The sequence below is a fragment of the Botryllus schlosseri genome, chromosome 1 (assembly GCF_051294905.1).
Source record: "Botryllus schlosseri isolate E-star chromosome 1, Bs_hap1, whole genome shotgun sequence".
NCBI classification, from domain to species: Eukaryota; Metazoa; Chordata; class Ascidiacea; order Stolidobranchia; family Styelidae; genus Botryllus; species Botryllus schlosseri.
This window is the reverse complement of record NC_137236.1, coordinates 41562592-41583987: the sequence shown is the minus strand read 5'-3', so window position 1 is coordinate 41583987 and position 21396 is coordinate 41562592. Positions and strand designations below refer to the sequence as shown.

The window sequence follows — 21396 nt, the reverse complement described above, 5'->3', positions numbered from 1 at the left end:
GTTCTGTGACAAACAGATTACTAAAATTTCACCGCGTGAGCGATCGGTATGGCTATGACACCAAGTCGTGAAAGATGGTTATCTCCGAGACATTATCTTGTCAGCGATCGCGGGGTTTTGCAAACTATTTCACACCTATTTGAAGTGTTAGTTTGTGAACGCGGCTATTGTTGATATTCGTATCGCCGTCTACACCGGCTCTCTGGCAAACTAATTACCAAATATTACCTTGCTAGTGATTCTTAGATTCAGCAAACTATTTCACACCATTTTTTGCTAAAAGTACGACATGCCGCCTGCAGTCTATACCCGAAAGTACGACATGCCAACAACGAAGCCGCGTGCGACCGATCCCTATGCTGAAAAGGGTTACCGCGCGACCACAAGACACAATAGCCGCTTGCCACCCCCGCCATAAGACGCAATAGCCGCTCGCCACCCCCGCCATAAGACGAAACAGCCGCTTGCCACCCCGGTTTTCCCAGCCGCTTGCGACCCCCGCCGTAAGAAATAAGAGCCGCTCGCCACCCCCGCCATAAGACGCAATAGCCGCTCGCCACCCCCGCCATAAGGAATAAGAGCCGCTCGCCACCCCCGGTTTTCCAGCCGCTCGCCACCCCGCCCATAAGAGCCCCAGGCACCCCCAGACCGATCTATACTACTACTGTTGCATATGTACAATACTTATCGTAAGTCCTACACATTCACGATAGCCGTCCGAGTTTGACTTTTAGAAACATTATACCGACATCGCGACATCTTTCAAAATTAGAACCACGGTGGCTACTTGAGAGATCTATCAATGATATCGCAGTAATACAGTTACTTCCACAAAAGAGTATGTATTCGACTTACGTTCCACAAATCTAACGCGTAAAACAATTTACTTTGCTAACGAAAAGTGCTGAGTCATCATATGGTTATCCTCACAACAATACAACTAAAACATACTATCATACAAAATGGTCGTTATAGTTTGCACACCAACGGTACATCGTACAAGTAACAAGTCTCGAGAATCCAGTTATTCAAAAAACGTGAAAGCGTTTCTACGCCAAGTCGTTATGTTGACGAAAGCGTGTATTGTAATATCATGATCGATTTGCATTCGTTGGTCGCAAAATGTCACTACTCTAAATATTTATTTTTCACTCAAACACAAACGCATACTTGTCACCATTCGTTTTCATCAAGCACGAGTTCAAGAAACTTACTTACTACGACATGAATTGTTATTTTTATGTTGTGTAAATATAGGTAACAATTAATTTTAGTAACACTATATCAACATCATCGAGTTGTGCGAATAGATTTACATGTGGTCTTGTGGTTTTAATCGAAGTATACAGCACGGTCTAGTGTAGAGTCATCTCTATTGTACAGTAACCGGTAATCGAAATGTATGCATTGAAATTTAAACAGTGATCTTGTTTCGTCACGCGAAAAATATGTTCATCATCGCGATACTCTGCACAGGACGTGCAAATCCTTTTCACACTCGTAATACTATACCAACGGCTACCGGCGACAACGTTTAACAATACCAACGACACTAAACATACGATACCTACCCAAGTAAAATTACCATTTTCACCTGGAGGTCAGTCGTTGCCAGAGTAAAAAATACCATTGTCCTTTGGAGATTTATCATTTACTCAGAGTAACAATACATTTTCACTTGGGGGTCTATCGTTTCCTAGAGTAACTAACCCCTTTTCCTTTGGAAATCTATTTTTTCCCTGAGCAACAAACCATTTTCACTTGGAAATATATTTTTTCCCTAAGCAACAAACCATTTTCACTTGGTGGTCCGTCGTTTAGCTGAGTAAAAATATCATTTTTCTTTGGAGATCTGGCGTTTACCCAGTGTAACAATACATTTTCACTTGGCCATCTCGCTTTTCCTAGAGTAACAAAACCATTTTCATTTGGAAATCTGACAAGTCCGAGTCACGAGTCAAGCTTACTTTTGTGGTTTTGACTCGAGTCAAGTCGAGTCATTTTCAGTTCATCACCGAGTCGAGTCCGAGTCCAAGTCACCGTTTAAAGGGTCAAGTTCGAGTCATAGCGTTATGACTCGAGTCCGAGTCCAAGTCAAAGTATTGAAGTCATGTTCAAGTCATGTTTTCAATCCTGCTTGGGTGATATCGAATTCCTATGCTACAGATAGACGAGACAGACAGCCGATATGATAACTCTAATCTTAGAACTTAAAATCAAATATCTGTCTTGTCAGTCTGATATACATCACAAATACAAGCATTCAGTTTTTATTACGAGCACTTCGACGACAGCTCACAAATAGCTGATAGAGAACCAACGAATTCACGTCTAGATACCAGCTGATAGAGAATCAACAAATGCATGTTTATGTCTGGAGCGGTATTTTCACCAGGCCAGCATGCTGTAAAAGCGGGCATGCAGCTATGTACAGTGACAAAAGAACAGATACCTTTTGATACTACTAAAGGTTTTACCGATTGCATTACAGACTACATCGCAGTTACAGCACTGGAGAAATAATTGTACAACGGAGCTGTTCAAAATCATTTTTTCAAATTTTCCGACTACTTCTGAAAATTGTGCATAGCAATCGTACATAGTAAAGTCATGCTCGTGTCACATCGATAAGATTATTTATCTGCCTGATGCCTGTGTGCAATGCACCACTGAGCTATATAAGCACCGCACACGTGGTGGTTTCCAACCGTTTATGGTCGCGACTCCATTTCCAATACGAAAATGTTCCATGGCCCAGCTCAAAATTTGATAAGCTGATTACTAATGAAAGGTCGGCACACTTGCGCGGGCTAGTCCACGGCCTATTTGGAAACTGAATTGACTTTCCAACACCGTTGTCAATTCGGTTTTTACTGTCGCTGTGTGATGACACAATAGGTTAGTGCACGTGTTGTGACTTTCGTTTAGTATGATGGATCACACTATGCAGCGTTTTATATCGTTGATTCGAGTATACGAACATGAATTCCTGGCGATGCCAGAACTGCCAAAAATAAAATTGGAAAAATGCCCAAAATAAACTATCTTTGGCAAATGCACAAAAGAAGACGGCTTGAATGACCGATTTCTTTTGATGCACCTTGCGTATAAAAGTTTTTAACTGTAATAGCAGAAAAAGTATGCAGGTCTACTATATGTTCATCGAAATTGCTAGTATAAATGCTAAAAAACTATATCTAGATACCTTTTCTAGTAGCACAGTGAGCAAAAGATTTTTCACCTGGGAAATCTATTTCTTCGATAATATTGGTTGTTTCATATGTTACTGTCAATATTCATCTTGCCGCACGTGATCAGATTAACTGGTGATGCTATGATGGAGGGGGTGTCTTCGAAAATTCTGGGCGACAGATTAATGTGATGCATATCCCAGCTTTTATTTGCCTCTTTTTCGTGTTTTGTTATTCTTTGGCCTCCCATCAGGATTGTGGGCATAGTCGAAATGTATACTGGAATTGATACCAGAAAAACCATCTTTCGTAAGACTCGTGTGACTCCAACTTCGTATCTTTATGGGTTAGGCCTACATCATTTTCCTCTGCAGTTTGCATTTGTACGGTGGGGACAGATTTCACCATTTGATTAAAAACGAATTTACCCTGAATCTCGCCATGCGATAATCTAACTTTCAAGCTCATTAAAAATCTCTTAAGTATTTAGGAACCAATTCGTTAACTCGAATTACACGCCGCCGACCGCGAACGTCTGCGGTGTAAATGACCGCATTTAGGTATAGCGGCTGCATGTGTCTGACCCATCCGTACCTCTGCAGATTGGCTTCCTCTGAGCTGTTGAAATAAGTATGAACAAGGCAGCAACGTATTTGAAATGCTAAATAATAATCAGGGCTCGATTTTACCACATCACAATCTAGCACAGTAGTTCTCAACCTCGACCCCTCGAGACCTGGCTATACGCTCATGCAATTTCGTACACTTCTCTATTTAGAAGCATCTCACGCGAAGAACCGATTTAAATGCCTGATGTCTCGCGGCGCTTTCGTCAAGAATCATTATATACTGATATTGCATGCTGAACACAGGTCAACTCCATCTTGCTCTACTCCAAAATCAACCAATAAGTCCATTACCAACGTTTAAATGATGAGAGGAAGTATTAGCCTATGTCTTTCAAAAGAATGTAATATACAAGTTGCGTACATCTGATATGAGCATTGTACGATATTGCACACACGGTAAACGTCAACATGTTCTGTAGCATAAACGTGCCTATTTATTGCGATGGTTAGTCATCGGTCCACTGTAATGCGGTTCTGGTACACCCAGAAACACCCCATCTGAGCGGTTCACCTCTGCGATGTACGATGCACCCTGTTGAAGAGCCCTGCCCTAGATTACATAAAGGGTAGACTACTGTCTGAACGTTCGGCTTCTTGATCGGTATAGAGTGGGTTTAATCTACGTGTGACTCTGTCCGAAGACATGATCAGTAAAGCTGGTATCCTGCTGGCCATTTGTTTGCATGGATAATGTGACTCTGGTTGCTGGAATCGTCAGTATAAAGACGACTCGAATGGCATAACCTATAGTCAGTTCGTGATATTCAGATAACACGAACTGACCAGGTTATGCCATTCGAGTCTTTAGACTTACGATTCAAACGATTGTATTACTTACGATTGTATTTTCAGGTTTATCTCATGCAGTTACAATATATTATCACGTTTTCGTAATAATGGCTGAAAGGTGTGAAGAACAGAATTCTGGAGTGACCGATATCCCTATGTCGTCATCTTCCGGGACAAGCGGTACAAGCGGTGAGTATAAACCCTGAAATATTTTAGTTGCTAATCATTTTATCAAATTTATTAACATAAAATCTTTTCAAAGTTAGTTAAATACTATATATTATAATAATATCATACCAATATGTGACCTAATACTTGTAATTGTAACGCTGAGACGGTTCAATTGTCCTATCCTTATACATTGATCCAACATTTGAAGTATGCATAGCAACATCGTATATTATGCTAGTATCGTGGTGTCTCAGGATCTGCGACGCTGGCAGAAGGTGAAATCGGCAATCTGCAGATCATGAACAGCACGGTTAACATTGTGTCTGGAAATCTGATCATCAACAACATTAGAAATGATGAAAACGAAGCAAGTCATGCTCAAGGTGAGTGTAATCTTGTTTTATTCGGAACTAGAACTAGAACTACTCAATTTTTAAAATATAGCTAGTACTAAAACTAAAACTACCCGACTTTTAAAATTCGCAACTAGAACTAAAACTACCCAGATTTTTAAACTCGCAACTTTTACACTAGAACTAGGACTGCCCAACTTTCAAAATCCGTTAATAGAACTACTCAATTTTTAAAATATACCTAAAATTACAACTACCCAGTTTTTTATACTCGCAACTTTTATTAGAACTAGAACTACCCGATTTTCGAAATCCGTAACTAACTACTCAATTTTTAAAATATACCTAAAGCTACGAGTACCCGACTTTCAAAATCCGTAACTCGAACTAGAACTATCTAATTTTCAAAATCGACAAGAAGAAATAGAACTTGAATTGGTCAATTTTCAAAATCAGAAACTAGAACAAGAACTACAACTATTCAATTTTCAAAATCAGCAGCTAAAACTAACCTAGAACTACTCAAAAATCGTTAGTTAGTTGACCATCAACTAACTGAATGGGTAGTTCGCACAAGTCAGCCTGCGTAGCTTTCTGGTAGCCCCACAGATTACATCAGATATGGTATGCACCGTGCACACTGTGTATATTTATGTTTTGTGACTCACTGAAAATTAGGGGTTCACTGAATGCTTTTAGATTAGCGTAGGGCAGACCTGGGCAAAGGGCGGCCCCCGGGCCAAATGCGCCCCATCAAGCCATTCTGTGCGGCCTCCGAAAGGTTGCTTGGAATTCGTAACATAAAACCTGCTTTTTAAATGTTGACTCGTGGACTAAAACCATAGGCTGTATCAAGTAAACAGATAATTCGTTGACTTTGAAGCCTGTTCATTAATATGCCACGATTACGCTGCCTACGTACCGTACATGCCTAATCCAGATTTAAAATAAAGGCAATGTGGCTAAGTATGAATAGCAAGTAAAGTCACAAGAAATCCCTGCGCACTGCCGGGAAGGCAGCGCAATAAACATTGTTCTATGCCATATACGTTTAAGTACAGTAGTTTTCGAAGTGGGGGCGTGAAAGCATCTGAAGAGGGGTGCGAAGCCGTAGTTGAATTAATTTTTTTCGCGCTCTGCAAGATTTATCCCGTGCTTATGGTAACATAGTTATGGCTCTGTGTATTGTCCTACTTTGATATTTAAGAAATCTCTCATTATCAGCCACAACCTTCCATGTCAACAAACCACCCGTAGGGGGTTGCTAGCATTCTCGATGCTCTATTTAATATTTTGTGATATCATGATGGCGAGGGGGGTCGAAATTTTTCGTTATCATAGAGGGAAGCTTGCCTAAAAAAGTTTGAGAAATACTGTTTTAGTGTCTTTATGAAAGAACGTGGAGAGGGGTTTTATTGGAGTTTAAAATGCACCATGTTCAACATTGTTCCCAGATCAAATAGATCATTTTGTAATTAACCGCCACTTTCTCATTACCTAACATCAGTGGCGTAGGAGCATATGCTGCCGCCCATGGCTTTCGTTGAAAATGCCGCCCAAATTTTAAAGTAGTTTTATATTTACTGGAAATCTTGTTATGTTAATTAAAAAAAGGTCATCACTTGTCCTCGACTCGGCATTACCCACCTTTTTTAGTATTTCTGTATATAGTGTTGACTAAAGAAACAAAAAGGTCATCACCTCACATTTTGCCGCCCATGGCGCAGAGCCACTGCCTAACATTAACACATTCACTGAGCAGCATAAATAACAACGTAATTTAGAAATAAAATTAAAATGCGCTGGAATATAAAGCTAATTTTTTTCACTCGGCCCGCCAACGTATTTTCTACTTCTCATTTGGCCCGCAGAGAAAAACAATTGCCCACCCCTGGCGTAGGGTATACCCGAGTATTTTACGGCCCGCGGAGCAATTACGGACAATACGCGGAATTGCGGAGAGAAGTTTTAAAAAAAATCTGCCGCAAAAGACCCTATACGAAATAATTTGGATTCACTTTCGAGTGTTTTCACATTTTGAAAACTTTGCTTCACTTTTTGCAAGAAACATGGTCATAATATTTCTCATCAAATCATTTATCTTGTCATGAAAAATCATATTGCGTGCCACTTTTGGCATGTGTGCCAGGAGTGGCTGATCCCTGACGTAATCTATATTGAAAATGAAGTTGATATAAGCATACAGTCATTCGACTGAGGTTGCGAGAAGACAAATGCGTAAAACCTGCCTGTGAAACTACCAAAACAACAGGAAGATTTCACGCGCCGAAAGTACGATTTTTCTTTGTAGTGACTAGGTTATCATAGTCTTATTTTAAAATAGATACCGCCGCTCTCCAGCCCAGAGATCGTTATTGGGAGGGAACATAAAACTACCAGCTAATTTCGCATTGCGGAAAATACTGTATCTATTCCCAGATTTAAAATGTTCCTTGTTCACTCTTTCAGGTATCAATTATGGAAAACTAATACAAATTTGTAACTACAATACTAAGAAGCTGGCCGCCATTGATATCCTCGAGGACTTCACATTTGAAAAGCTTCAGCAACCTGACTTTGAAGTTTATCCGCAGATGCAACAAGTAGATGTGTACGATTATTACAAAGGTAACTATAGCAATAATCACCTGGTACATGAAGTTGGATTTCTAAGCGAGTACAGAATCGGAGCGGGAAATATCGGAATCAGCGACGTAGTGGCATCTATATGCCAGAAGAAAAAATTAGACCTATCAAAACCAGTTGGCATAACCGCTATTGTGGCATCGGCCGGATCGGGAAAATCCACACTTACACGAAGAATAGCTAGTCAAGTGCTCGGTGTAACAATGAATCAGGTTGAAGACCCGTCCTCTTATGGTAAAAGAATGGTGCATTACATTGAATTGAAGGATGTGGAAGTGGAGGATAAAATTAAACCGTCAAAATTTTTATTTGGTGGGCTTTACGAAAATGAATTTGAAGAGGATCAGGCATTCAAATGGTTGGATGAAAATCAATCTGAGGCAGTTTTAATATTTGACGGGCTTGATCAAGCAAGATGGGATTTTGATGAAAATAATCTTCGTCAAATAAGAAAGCACGAAAAAGCAAGCTCTTGGACAGTGATGTATAACATTCTATCCCGTAATATCCTTCGCCACGTTAAAGTCTACATAGCGTCACGCGAGTTCAAGATTTCGGAGTTACCAGCAAAGGCCCGACCCGAAACCATCGTCACGCTTAATGGTCTAACTCTAGTAGACGCGCATAAGCTGTTCGCCTCTCTACTCCGAGAGGAAGGAGAGGTTCTCTGGCAGAAAATTGAAACTATGTCCCCAAGATTGCTCAATTTAGTTTCGGTTCCCGTTTTCTTGATTCTAACTGCAGTTGTGATGGGAAGAGATCCAAGTAAACCTCCTCCGACAACGGTAACAGAACTATACAACAGAATCATATCATCTCTACAAAGCGTCGAAAACATTCGTAACCGGCAACAAATTTTAGCAATCGTCAACAAACTAAAGGTATTGGCATTTAAAGGTATGAAAGAAGGACGGGTCGTATTCAATGAGGCAGACTTGAAGTTATTTGGAGTTTCTGCGAAGGAAGTCCAAGATTTAATGACTAAAGTTCCGGGGAACAATTTACTGAGCCGACATTTGATGCAAGGAGACTTCATATTCTTCTTTTGCCATCAAAGCATTCAAGAATATCTGGCAGCGATCTTCGTAGCAGAAATGGAGTTCGACGAATTCTCTCGCTTCGACGAAGAACATCTCCATTTAAAACGATGGTCCGTCGTGCTAAGATTCGTGGCAGGCGTCGTCTTCTCGAAATCTCAAAATGATATTTACAGAGGTCAGATATATTACATGTGACTCAGTTAGATGATGTTTACTCCATAACTCAACGCCAATGGTCAGACCTACGCCATTAGGGTGAACGTAGGCGTTCTTTGTTTATAGTGGGAAATCTTGATGGCTATTGCTTTAACTGGGCATTTCATGAATCAAAGAATCAAATGAATAACTTCCAGGCGTTAAATATCAATGACCACATATGTGGAAACACCGGAATTTGGCGATGAGTTAAGACAGCAACTATAAATCGTTTCAGCATCATAAAGTATGAATTCGAATAAAATATTCATATTTATTCCCGAAGCTTTATTCGGCTGACCCTCGTCAGGGGATATCGTATAACCCTGAACACAATATGTGTAGATACATTTTAAAAGTATAGTGAGCGGATTTCAATAAGCCAACTCACTTAGGTCATATAGCGAAGCTGGACTTAACTTTCAAAATGGTGCATGATATATTTGACTGGCACATATTTTAATTGTTGGCGTCAACTTCTACACATGCAGTCATAATCACACGGATAACCTTCTTTGTCTCTTCTGTATGGAATCGTTCTAAAATCATGTTGAATGAGTATGGCCGAATTAAGGAATGAGCTGCCCGTGGTAAAGTATCGAAAATTATGGTAGGCTCTGCACTGTGAATTGTGACGCTTGTCGCCAAGAGGGTCAATCACCATCATGTTTCGTGTTTCTTCACAGTGTCGTCTCAAACGTTTAAGCGGCAAGTCCTCCGGCGATCAATTCGTTCACAGCTCGAGAAGAAGAGACTCGGCGGCAGCCGCGTGCTCATGGAACTTTACACGGTGATCTACGAATCAGACGACGACGATCTCATGGAACAGCTTGACGTTATCAATGTATCTGGCATCCGATTGAGTCGTGACCAAGCGCACGTCGTTGGAACGCTCGTTGCGAAGAGTCGAGGACTTGAGTGGCTGCATTTATACAAGTGCGATATAGACGACGAGATGTTGGCCATCGTCGCGAGATGCCTCAAGGAGTCGGTCCACGTGAGTAGCTTTATAACGTCATTCCTTCAGCAGTAGACCAACAAAACCGTTCCAGGCTAAGACAGTGAATTTGCAACGCAACAATTTCTCAGCGCGCGCGCTCCGTTCGCTTCTCGGACATCCTCGGATCGAATCTTTGTCTGGAAACTTGCTCTGGGAGGTCAGTCACGAGATCTATGAATCAATGTCCGTGACGTTTGACGCTTCACACGTCACGTCACGCTTCTCGAAGCTCAGGTAGTCAAGCTCGAGATGGAGCGGTGCCGCTTGGAGAACGTGGTCGGCGACGTCATTACGATTGGTGGGAGCGATAACATCATCTACTCCGTTATGATCGGCGTGTCGGGTCGCTTCAACATCGAGGTTTGTTTTACCTCTGAATGGCGTTAGTGACAGAACTGACGTAATATCTTCGCAGGAGTCCAGCCTGTCATTCGAGAGGGTTCCTTCCCAGAGAGAATTTTTCGAGGAACTTTTTGGCGCAAAGTTTAAGAAGGTTGATTGAAGATTTCTGCGCATTTGACAACCCGCTTTCATCGCAATTTATCAATAGACCCGAACAATTCGGACTTGGACTCGGACTTGCAAGAGGATTACGCAGTGCGTGCGGCCTATATTTCGAATGACCTGTGCGCTGAATTATTTCCCATCCAGCCGTGTGCTACTATCGATTATTACACTAGTCCAATCAGTGCGAAATAGTGTGCTAAATCTATGAATCAGTCGCATGGTGTTACTTTAGTAATTAGTTTACCACAGAACCGGCGTAGACGGTGATTGGAAAACCAACAATAACCGCGCTCGCAAATTCACACTTCAAAAAAGTGTGAAAAATAGATTGCAAATCCCACATCCGGGATTAAAGTGGAAAACGGTTGGATAGGCCGCACGCACTGCGTAATCCTCTTGCACAACCGATCGCGTTTCCAAAACGGACGTAGTTAGTGGGTCACACATATCAAATCGCAAGCGCAAACATCTGTTTTTCAAAATCGCACAATGTACTGCGGTTTAGTGAATTTCCCCGTCGGAAATAAGTGACAATTTGTTGGTATTCAAGTCTCGCCGGTGGTGTATCTGTTATTCGACACTTATTACACTTATCATGAAATTAGAGTGAGAACATAAAGCATCAAGTTGTTGTTTTCGAATAGATCGATATGCCGGAAGTGGTATCTTGTGAACGATCGTAGGATTTTACAAATATTTCACATCTTTTTGAAGTGTTAGTTTGCGAACGCGACTATTGATGGTATTCGAACCGCCGTCTACGCCGGCTCTGTGGCAAACTAAATTCCCGAGAGTACGACTTACCGCCACCGCTTATATCCGAAAGTACGAATCACGACCCCGAGTTTTCAATACGAGTCACCGCCGCAGCCTATACCCGAAAGAACGAATCACGACCGCGCCCATAAGAATAACGATATATCATTGTCGCACTCACCGTAAACGTTAGGATTACCTGGATTCGGTCATATTTAATAATTTGCGATATACACATTAACTAAGAATCAATCACGTGACTATTTACTATACCTGATACCTATTCGACATCGTGCGAGAGATGCCTGTACCCGAAAGTACGAATCACGACCGCACCCATAAGAACACATGGCGAATCACCAACACAACCTATAGCAAAAAAGGAACAACATTAGTTCACTACGACACAAGAATCCGTGGGCACATCGCCACAGCATATATCTGAAAGGGTACCATCATCACCACATAGGCACATCATCACCACATGGGGGTCTGAAAGGGTACCATCATCACCACGAGTTTTCACGGCACGTCATCACCGCAGCCTATACCCGAAAGGGTACCATCATCACCGCATCCATAAGAACACATGGCACCTCACCGCCGAGAGGGGGGGGTCAAAAGGGTGCCATCACCACCACGAGTTTTCAGGCACCTCACCGCCGCACCCATAAGAGCCCCTGCCACATCATGAGCGATCTATATAACTACTTATAGCAGGCACATTTACGTCGTATGCCCACCACATCGGTTAGCAGCTTGATCTAACAACGACATGCGATACAAAACGATCCTTGTACCCAAGTGATCAAGTATCCTCTGACATACACGGCATCGTTAGTGACTGCGATACGCATCTCATTCGTACATTATTTGCTTCGACCTGGAAGAGCGGCACCTAGTTGGATATACAATATACATTATACAAACAAATTATATAGGATCGGAAACGAGATCAAAATCAAATTTCTGGGAACAAAGCCCCACATATTACCAATATTACCGGTAGGTTAGGCTACATCGTTGCCTTTATTCTACATCTACAGCAAATCTGCAGTGTGTCAAGTTCACGTGCTGCTACAGCATAGAAATATTTTTAGATTCATCGACACAATTCTCATTGTGCAAATGAGTGCAAGCTCCATTGATGTTGAGGATCTCGAACGTCGTATGTATTGTATAGAAGTACAGTAATCAAATATGTAGGCTGTATAACCGTATATCGCCGACTCATCATAGACCTGATACAGAAAGGAAGGATTGTATCAGCCTGGCATTATCCCATTCACAGCTATTGAGGTATACGAAAGATAACAAACTATGGAATTGTTTGCAACTACGTGTCCTATAGCGTGGCAAAGACATATCAGATCGGGGGAAGCGGAATGTTATGTGGATTTCACAGCTTTTCTGGAACTTGAAACAGTATTTTCTTGGTTCTTTGATTCCGTAATTGTTTCGTTCGGGTACTTCATTACGGTATTTAGTATTGAAAACTATAAAACAGGTAAAATGACCGCATATTGACAGATCCAGTATCTCGATGGAACAGATTATGCATTCAAGAAGGTATACAGTCGAGTCTACTTAAGCGTAAATGGAAAATCGGCAGTGAATTAAGACAAATTCCCAATACAGTATTGTATTATTCATAAATTCATCAGGGCAATCCACAAAAGATTTTGAACTGCCCCTGAACTGTTTGTATACAAACATCCTTAAACTGCATGATATCAAATATATGTATTACTTATTCGCATCACAGACTCATCATAAACGATAAACATGGTTGAAAATGATTTGTCTGGTTTAGGTTCGTGGTGTTTTAATTGGCCGAGGAGAACTTCAAATTCCGCAAACACTTCCTCATTCTTGACAGTGGTAGGCGGCAGGCATGGATCCATGGCTTCTGCTCACTCTTGGATTACTGTAGAACCCGGCAAACTTTTAGGCAATATCCTGACAGAGTGGAAGATCGACTACATCGAACACCTCGAGAGCCATGCCATTACACTTAGACTAACAAAGAACAGCTATAATATCGCAACCGCTCTCGAAAACACAATAATTACAGAATTACACAATAATAAGTCAGAATGGAATAGCTTCATTTAAAAATAGATATCATTTGTTTTTTACAATGACTTATTGTCATATTGTATATTTCATTGTAGCAACCGACGGTCTCTTTTTAAATCATCAGGTTGGAGAATGTCGGAGAATAATTGTCCTAGAATTTATTGGTCAAATCAACAACCTTTGGCCAACTCTATTTAATCATATATATTTGTAATGATACTTTCTCAAGGCCAACATACATTTAACGCAAACTTTCACCATGATTGTAGCAGGTAGTTACATGTATAAATATACCAAAATCTCAATATGTGTTGGTGATCACTGATCAGGTAGTTTCATAGCTTTAAATAAATCTGATAATAGTACCAAAAAAATGAAAAAATATAAAAATGAAAAAAAAATGTTACTAAATACAACATGTATCGTGTGTAATGTGTTTACATTTTGATTATTTGTATTTGTATTTATCTGTATCATGATACAAACAAAATGCAATAAAAAATAACTAACTAACAAAAATTACCAAAAAACATTTGTTGAACATATCTGTGTCATACCAGCGCAAATTCAATTATGTAGGATTTTCTATGTTCCATCATCATCTTGTGAGCACTTTTTATGTCTTAGTACAGTTGACATCAGGAGAAAAATTGGATAATAATCTAACCTAGTTTATAACGTCCATTACCAAGATATTTCATTCTCAATTTCTCATTGAAGTAATATCCTAAAGTTAGCCGCCAAAGAGGCGAATTATCAATGTACAACGATCTGAATTTCTGATGATCGTATGAATGCGATTCATTATTTCCTTTTTACTGAGACTTTTTGATTAGCTGCTTGACATGCTATAAATTGTATTGTTTTCATGCTATGGAATGTGTGGAATTGGTTCGAAATAAACAATAATTAGTCATTTGAGGTTCACATTCCGTTGGTTATCAGAATGTGAGGAGATTTGTACTATGGGGTGCGTATAAAGCGACAAGACGTGGCGTAGCAATTCGGAAAAAGACCAGATGATCGTTGTATGTGTTAGAACTTAATTCACGGGTGAGGTAGGTAGGGGTAGAACAGATGTGAGGATACATATTGCCACATTTTAGTTATGCAAGGAAGTGTGGAAGGCGAAGGCAAATTTAAAACTTGAGTGAGTACTACAAGTGGAAAAATTGACTCAAGTATACTCCGATAAAGTAGAGTATTTCGATGATATTTGATGTAGAAGTGGAAGTAGCATGAAGACACATTCATTTAATCAAGTCCTGCGAGTAGGAAAATCTAGTTGAGTGCATCGAAAAAGTAGAGATAATTCAACTAGATGTGTACAGCGCTCATTTTTTGCATATTTTGACATATTTTGACATATCTCACTCACAAAATCCAGATTACTGTCAACTTTTAAAATTAAAAAGTGCGCAGAGTCAGTGGATTTATCGGAAAAACTCATGTAGAATTATAAAAAGTAGCAGAAAATAACACTGGTAGTGCAAGTAGGCCAAACCTACTTGAATAGTTTGAAAAAGTAGAAGTACTTCGTCACTGAATCCCATGACGCGATCGCTGGGTTGCTGTAATACCTTCATCATTGAATTATTCGATTACAATTTCTCAACAGCATTCTACAATTGCAAAGTTGAGATCACTCAACGTGCCATCAAAGTTTCCTATATATTACGAGCCTACTAGGGTTGGTAATGAGAGGGGGTCAAAGTAGTCAAGATTAAACCTTAACTACTTGAAGTAATAAAAGAATTGGCTGGCTTTGAAAATTACTTAAATTATTTTAGGCATGTTCCCGTGATTACAAGTTTCGGTAATTATCAAAACGTCTCAATCCATTTGACAGTAGAGTAAGCGTCGTATCAATTTGATTCAACGGGATGAGGTAGCCTACCTATTCCATGCTCTATATCAGTCATGAGCGAACTATGATATTTTTCAAAGCACAAACTCCACTTCTATTATTGAAAAAATGAATAACCGCACGTTTCAGAGAATCATTGAACTTCGTGCAGAGTTGTAACCAAGTCACAAGGCTCCGAGTCACAAGTCAATCTCACCTTAATAGTTTTGACTCGAGTTAAGTCGAGTCATTTTCAATTAACCACCGAGTCAAGTCCGAGTCCAAGTCATTGTGTTGACAGCTCAGTTTCCAGTTAAAGTCTCGTTAAAAATGCTTTTTATAACTCTATTTGGTGATATCGAATGGTTCCCATTGATAATATACTAATTTTCCTCACTTTCAACAGTTTCTGTGGCATTTTCAAATGCCAGTGCCAATAGACGAAATCCCAATAATGTCGTTAATAGTTTACTATTCTTTGAAATTGCAATAAAATATCGGTCTTGGCCGTCTGAGTCTCGAGTCATATGACTTGGTTCGAGTCATGCATAATGACTCGAGTCTAAGGCAAGTCAAAACAGAGATTGACTCGAGTCGAGTCATGACCGTATTTAAAGAAAATTACTAGAGTCAAGTCGAGTCATCAGAAAATTGCAACTCGAGTCGGACTAACGTCGAGTCATGACTCGAGTCAATACAATCCTGATTTCGTGTAATAGAAGCCGGGCCTAAAATACACAACATGTACGATTATGCCCTTCTCCTGTATGCCTACTACACATCACAGTAATGTTCATTCTACGTTAAAGCAACAAGACAGCTATTTTAAACTAGCAAAACTGCGTGTCTATATATAGGTTTACCTGAATAATCACAAAATGTACAATGTATAATTCTAGCCTACGTATATATGCGTAATGCCGAAAGAGAACTTGTGACATACTGAACAAACTTGCTAGTATTTGCTTCGGCAATTCAATACGCCATAGGTTAACGTTAATCAGTGAAAATGAGCTATACCTTAGTGACCTTTAACAACATTTTCGCCTGACATGTGACCGGTATTCCCACTATGATTGGGTTTCATACAAACTATAAAAGACTACCACAGTGCCAACCACAGTGCCACGCTTTAAAAAGAGGAGACCACCATCCACTCTGCGACGGTCACATTCGCAAAATTACTACCGCTCTCAGCGTGGGGGTTTTTGCACTGGTCCTGACATTACAAAATAAAAACTTCCTGAAGCAACGACTTTTCTCGTGTCTCCGATCGTTCCGTGGTGCTGATTTCGAAACCAACGTACCCCAGTCCCGATTTTTCCATGCTAAAAGTCCAAGTCAAACGGATCCATTTAAAAAAAAAATCACAATCCGCACCCAACGAAAATAACCCGTAGTCCGGATCCTATCCTATCCAGTCCAGTGCTCATATCAGAATTAGTCCGTTGAAACCACTGAAACCACCGAATCTATCAATCTCTCACGAATAAACCTCTAAATCGGGGGTGTAACCATCAAACGACCAAAATCTCTCGGGTAGCCTATATGATGTTGAAGTTTTCATTTAGGTTTCTGTTGTTGCAGTCGTCCGCAGGTCAGAATTGTATATTGTTGGGATATGAGAAATATTCACCGATTACATTACCCGAGTATCAAAACACGATCTGTAGTTGTCAGATACGGGTCCGATTTAGAAGTTGCTGAATGATAACCATTGTTGCGCTTGTGATGAAATGCACGGATACCGTGTCAGTAAGTGGGGTTCGGGGCGACATTCTTATTCTGAATCAGTCTTTTTTGCGAAATAATTTGATGCAGATGTAACAAAACGACTCAATTCTGATATCCTATTGTCATACCACATATAGATCACATTAACACTTTGACTGCCAACAATCCCAAATTTAGGATTTTACTCAATCCCTTAAAGTGCAAGCGATCCTATATTAAGGATATTTTTGAAATGCGTACAGTAAAGTCCGGAATTGGTTATATCCCCGGATTACGGCTGTATCCGAGGCTACTGAATAGGCTTGTTGTCATAAACCACCATTTTTGTTGCCGGAAGTATTTTTTTTAAATTACATCTGCATACAATAGGTCAACCTTTTTTTTTGGTTTGACCACTAGGTGGCTTTTTATAAATGAGCAGCAAAAAAATTGAATCATTTTTATAATTCATTGGTGCTTATTTTTTCATAAGTTCCACAAGGTTCGCACTTATCCGCACGCCCGATTCCAGCGAAATATCCAACTGGTCGAAAATTCATTGTTCGCTGGCGTTTACCGGCAATTTCCATAATAGGCCTTGTTGGCTAAAGTGTTAATACATTTTAACAGACAAAATTGCTTCCTTCCAAATGCACTAGTTGAGCTTTACCTCCGCCTCTGTTAAAAAAATGAAGCGCATGCCTCACCTGGAACTATGCAATTCATCATAAACAGCTCTGAATTTGAAATAACGGGAACTACTGGAGTATTATGGGAATTCTGAGCTAAAATCAACGGATCTTCTCAGAGTGTGTGGCTATATGCTGACAGTCACTGTACAATGTCCACGGACCACATTTACTAGCGCAGTTATAATTCGTATCAAGCTGTTGTTTTATAAATAGTTTCGATTCTCTAATTTCAATTATCTCATTTCCGATTCTGATAATTCTATAGAACTGTGCAGTGCGAAACCGGCCACGTATGATGTAAGGGCATTTGTCATCCTCGTGCTTATGATAATGAAGTGTTATTTGATTTGAACTGAGTCTGGTTGTTGTTGTAATTCTTTCTAATACCAAATTTATTTCATTATTCACGTTTTTGCAAACCCGGCGCTACAACTCATATTCGTGAACTGCCAAGTTATAATTGTGAAAGAGAAAACGGACACAGAAAATTGTACATGAAAAGCGGTGGCGTAACTGCCAGGTACTGAACGTGAATTTTGAACTTGTGTCAAAAAATTTGGATATTTTATTCGCCAACTTCTGAGAAGCCACTTTTTACAAATCTTAACCAGTGGTTCTCAACCGGGGGTCCACGAAGCATTTTCAGGGGGTCTGCAAAGCCTCAAAATATTTGATAGACTATTTTTAAATTCGGAAAATCACGAGGCAGTCTCGCTTCATTACAAGTAAAACTCCAGAGCTCACATCAACAGAATGGCCGTCTAAGAGGAAATATCCTAGTGTGGAGACGCAAATGAATTGCTAGATTGCCAATAGCCTACTGATACAAATATTTTGCGGTTTAGGTAGGGTTACCATATTTTTGTGAAGCAAATTCCGGACACTTTTTAGCGCCCAATAGCGGATTTTAAAATGAGGTGTAACACATTGACCGTCAATATGACGTTACACTAGCATAGGGTTGTCATTCGTCCGGAATTTCACTGAAAAATCTGCGTCTGGGAGGAATTTCTAAAATATGCCTAAATGGTCGGAATTTTGACGGTTTGAAGCAGGCTCAAACATTTTTCGTAAATCAACATACACAATATTATTTTCAAGCAGATTTATGCCACTCAAAACTGTTCTTGCCGCCGCGCGCGAGTTAATGCAACGTATGGTGATCTCAGTATGAGCACCAGGCACCATAACCTCGTCAAAAATGAAATCAAAATAAATAACCATCATTTACTGAAATAAGTCTGATTGTAATCGCAATTTTAAGCTAACGGTATATTCCTAGAGTTGGTTGAGGCCGATTGGATGATTCAGTCACAGACAGTGGTTCCAAATCTTGGGGTCGTTTGCCTTTATCTGGGGATCGCGATGATGTTGGACGTAATCAGCTTCCTAGGCCGTGAGTAAGTTTGGGCAAGCTGAATTTTTTTAGTAATTAGCTTATCAAGTGTCGGGCTTTGCCACGGAACATTTTCTGGTGGGAAATGAGGTCGCGAGCATAAAAGGTTGGAAATCACCGGATGTGTAACTTGCTGGTGCATTTTATAGTAGCCTAATATATGGAAGAATCAATATTACTGACAGAATTCATACATAAAACTTAACAGCCAAATGCATATAGTAAGTACCCAACAAGTTACATCGACTAGACTACCCTATGGTGCGTGAGAATGTACGAAAAATGTGGGTGACGCTTGGATACGCCAGTACGTCGGAGCTGGTGATAGACTAGTCAGGATAATCTAATTCAGTGGTTCCCAACGTGGGCGATATCGCCCCCCAGGGGGCGATTTATCGGTGCAGGGGGGCGAAAACGGACGAAGGGGGCGATGGCGCGTTGATATGGCTATATTGGCGTCCATGACCGTAACTGCCACACCCAAACCCCCCATTGGGATGGGGGCCCGAGCTCGAAGGGGACCACAATTCTTTCGTGAATGAACATTAATTATTGTGGAAATTTAGGCAACTTTTTCAAAAAATTTCCGCGCTGCGCGCCTTTTCGTGGTCTCATATTCTTACTTATTGGATACCCTTCCTCCAAGAAATAATATGCATGAGTTATAGACATGGGCATCTCGGCGTCAGTCATTATCACACCATGACGCACCAAGACATATGAAGTCTCAGGCCATGTAACATGTGACTCCGAGAAGTGTGCCAGAACGAGAAAACCTTAGGGAAAAGTACTGCCTTTATGCTGACCGACTTCGATATATATACGATAGACATATATATTTAATTGTCAATAGGCGCCTAAATGGCTGGCGCCAAATGTTCCTGTCGTGGCAATCAGAAACCCACAAAAAATGCTATCTCACAGAGAAAAATTCATTGCCTGTGCATACATACCAATTTGAAATCGCGTGAATCTTTTAGTTTACTACGTATGGGCGATTTGGATATCTTTTGACATAGCAGACAGGCCACGAATAGTGGTTACGTAACGAAGTCATTATACCCACGGGTCCGCCAGAATATGTTCAATTATTATCTACGGGCCCTACATTTTCGAAGACACCTCACTCAGCTTTACCGGTAAATCTGAATACATGAGCAGAGAGAGGATAAGAAATTGACAGCAATATATATGTAATCCCCTATCATATTGACCGATTCAATCAGAATGATGTAAGTTTTTTGCGCTTCGCGCGAGTTAAGCCGACTAACTAATGAGTCCAACAATTTGTGCTGAGAAGTAGCGGTGAAGAGGTATTGGGGGAGTAGGATATGAGGGGTGCAGAAGTTTGCTTTATCGCCCTATGGAGGGGGGTCAAGAACAACGTATTGCGGGGGGGGGGGGCTGACGAAGTGCTGTTATGGTCCTTTTGGAATCAAGTCGGAGAAATCACCTTTTTTGTTACTCAACTCACCAAAATTTAGCTGGGAAAGTGAAATTTCGAGGTCGAGCCGATAAGTTGACCTTTTTTCTTAGTCAACTCGCAGGTGATTTCAGTCTGTACGCCCATTTTTCGGTTCCCAATATTTGGGGGGCGATGATCGGTGTGGAGTTTGAAAAGGGGGCGATGAGTCAAAAAAGGTTGGGAACCACTGATCTAATTCTTGGTTGGCCTTGCAAGTTCACAATAAATTATACCTCGGTAATATATTTTTGATGAAATAGCTAGTTTCGATAATTGACTGGCGGGCCACGGGTAGGCCGCCACTGCGTGCTAGATAGAAAAAGCCAGGCTTGCCGTAATATGCTCATTAAAAAAATCTGTTTGTCAATTCCGGTGTTATATTTGTTGAGATCACACCCAAATGTGTCGTCGGACGCGTTACGCGGGATTATTACATTCGTCGACACCCATATTTGTGGAAATGGGTTTTGGCACTTGTTGATATCACAGTGAGGTGCGAATTTTCAGGAAACGACCATGCATTTCGAGAAAAATGCAGTTACAGGATTCGCTTTGAAATAATCGAAGTCATCCAAATTTCTACATGAATGGTATGATCTTCTGTTCAAAAAAAGTCATTTCGTTGCTGCTTATCCCTAAGCCTACTGTTAGCATTTGCACAAGAAGGTTGACGGTTGCACGATAAGTGAGCCAAATTTGAGCTGAAACTTCGTGGGGGTCCGAAAGGAGTCCGCGAAGAAAAAAAGGTTGAGAACCATTACACTTGTTGATAAATTTTTAGGTTGCCTAATTGAATTAGGCTCCCTTCCAACCAGTAGGGGCAGCGCTATAAAAGAGTAAAAAATATTGGATTTATAAAATATGAAACGAAAATCCCTCAAATTATACTGGCTACCACATGAAATAGTTCCATTGTTTAAAGAACGAT

General features: G+C 40.5%; 1 protein-coding gene and 1 long non-coding RNA gene across 2 annotated transcripts; both read left to right on the top strand.

Moving 5' to 3' along the window:
- Positions 1-4716: 4716 nt before the first annotated feature.
- Positions 4717-10516, top strand: LOC145441788 (uncharacterized). The gene is made up of 7 exons (XM_080319732.1): positions 4717-4798; positions 5035-5163; positions 7573-8994; positions 9701-10011; positions 10067-10171; positions 10249-10374; positions 10430-10516. Exons 1-7 carry the CDS (start codon positions 4717-4719, stop codon positions 10514-10516), a joined length of 2262 nt encoding a protein of 753 aa, XP_080175858.1.
- A 10142-nt stretch (positions 10517-20658) lies between these two features.
- LOC145450043 (uncharacterized) lies at positions 20659-21133 on the top strand. Its single transcript, XR_013918414.1, has 3 exons — positions 20659-20731; positions 20786-20826; positions 20997-21133. It is a non-coding gene; the product is annotated as an uncharacterized LOC145450043 (long non-coding RNA).
- Positions 21134-21396: the final 263 nt, after the last annotated feature.

Coding starts and splice junctions, on each gene's coding strand:
- LOC145441788 (XM_080319732.1), top strand. CDS start 4,717: ATGGCTGAAAGGTGTGAAGAACAGAATTCTGGAGTGACCGATATCCCT. Junction 10,012..10,066: donor GCCTCAAGGAGTCGGTCCAC/GTGAGTAGCTTT, acceptor AAACCGTTCCAG/GCTAAGACAGTGAATTTGCA. Junction 10,172..10,248: donor CTGGAAACTTGCTCTGGGAG/GTCAGTCACGAG, acceptor CTCGAAGCTCAG/GTAGTCAAGCTCGAGATGGA.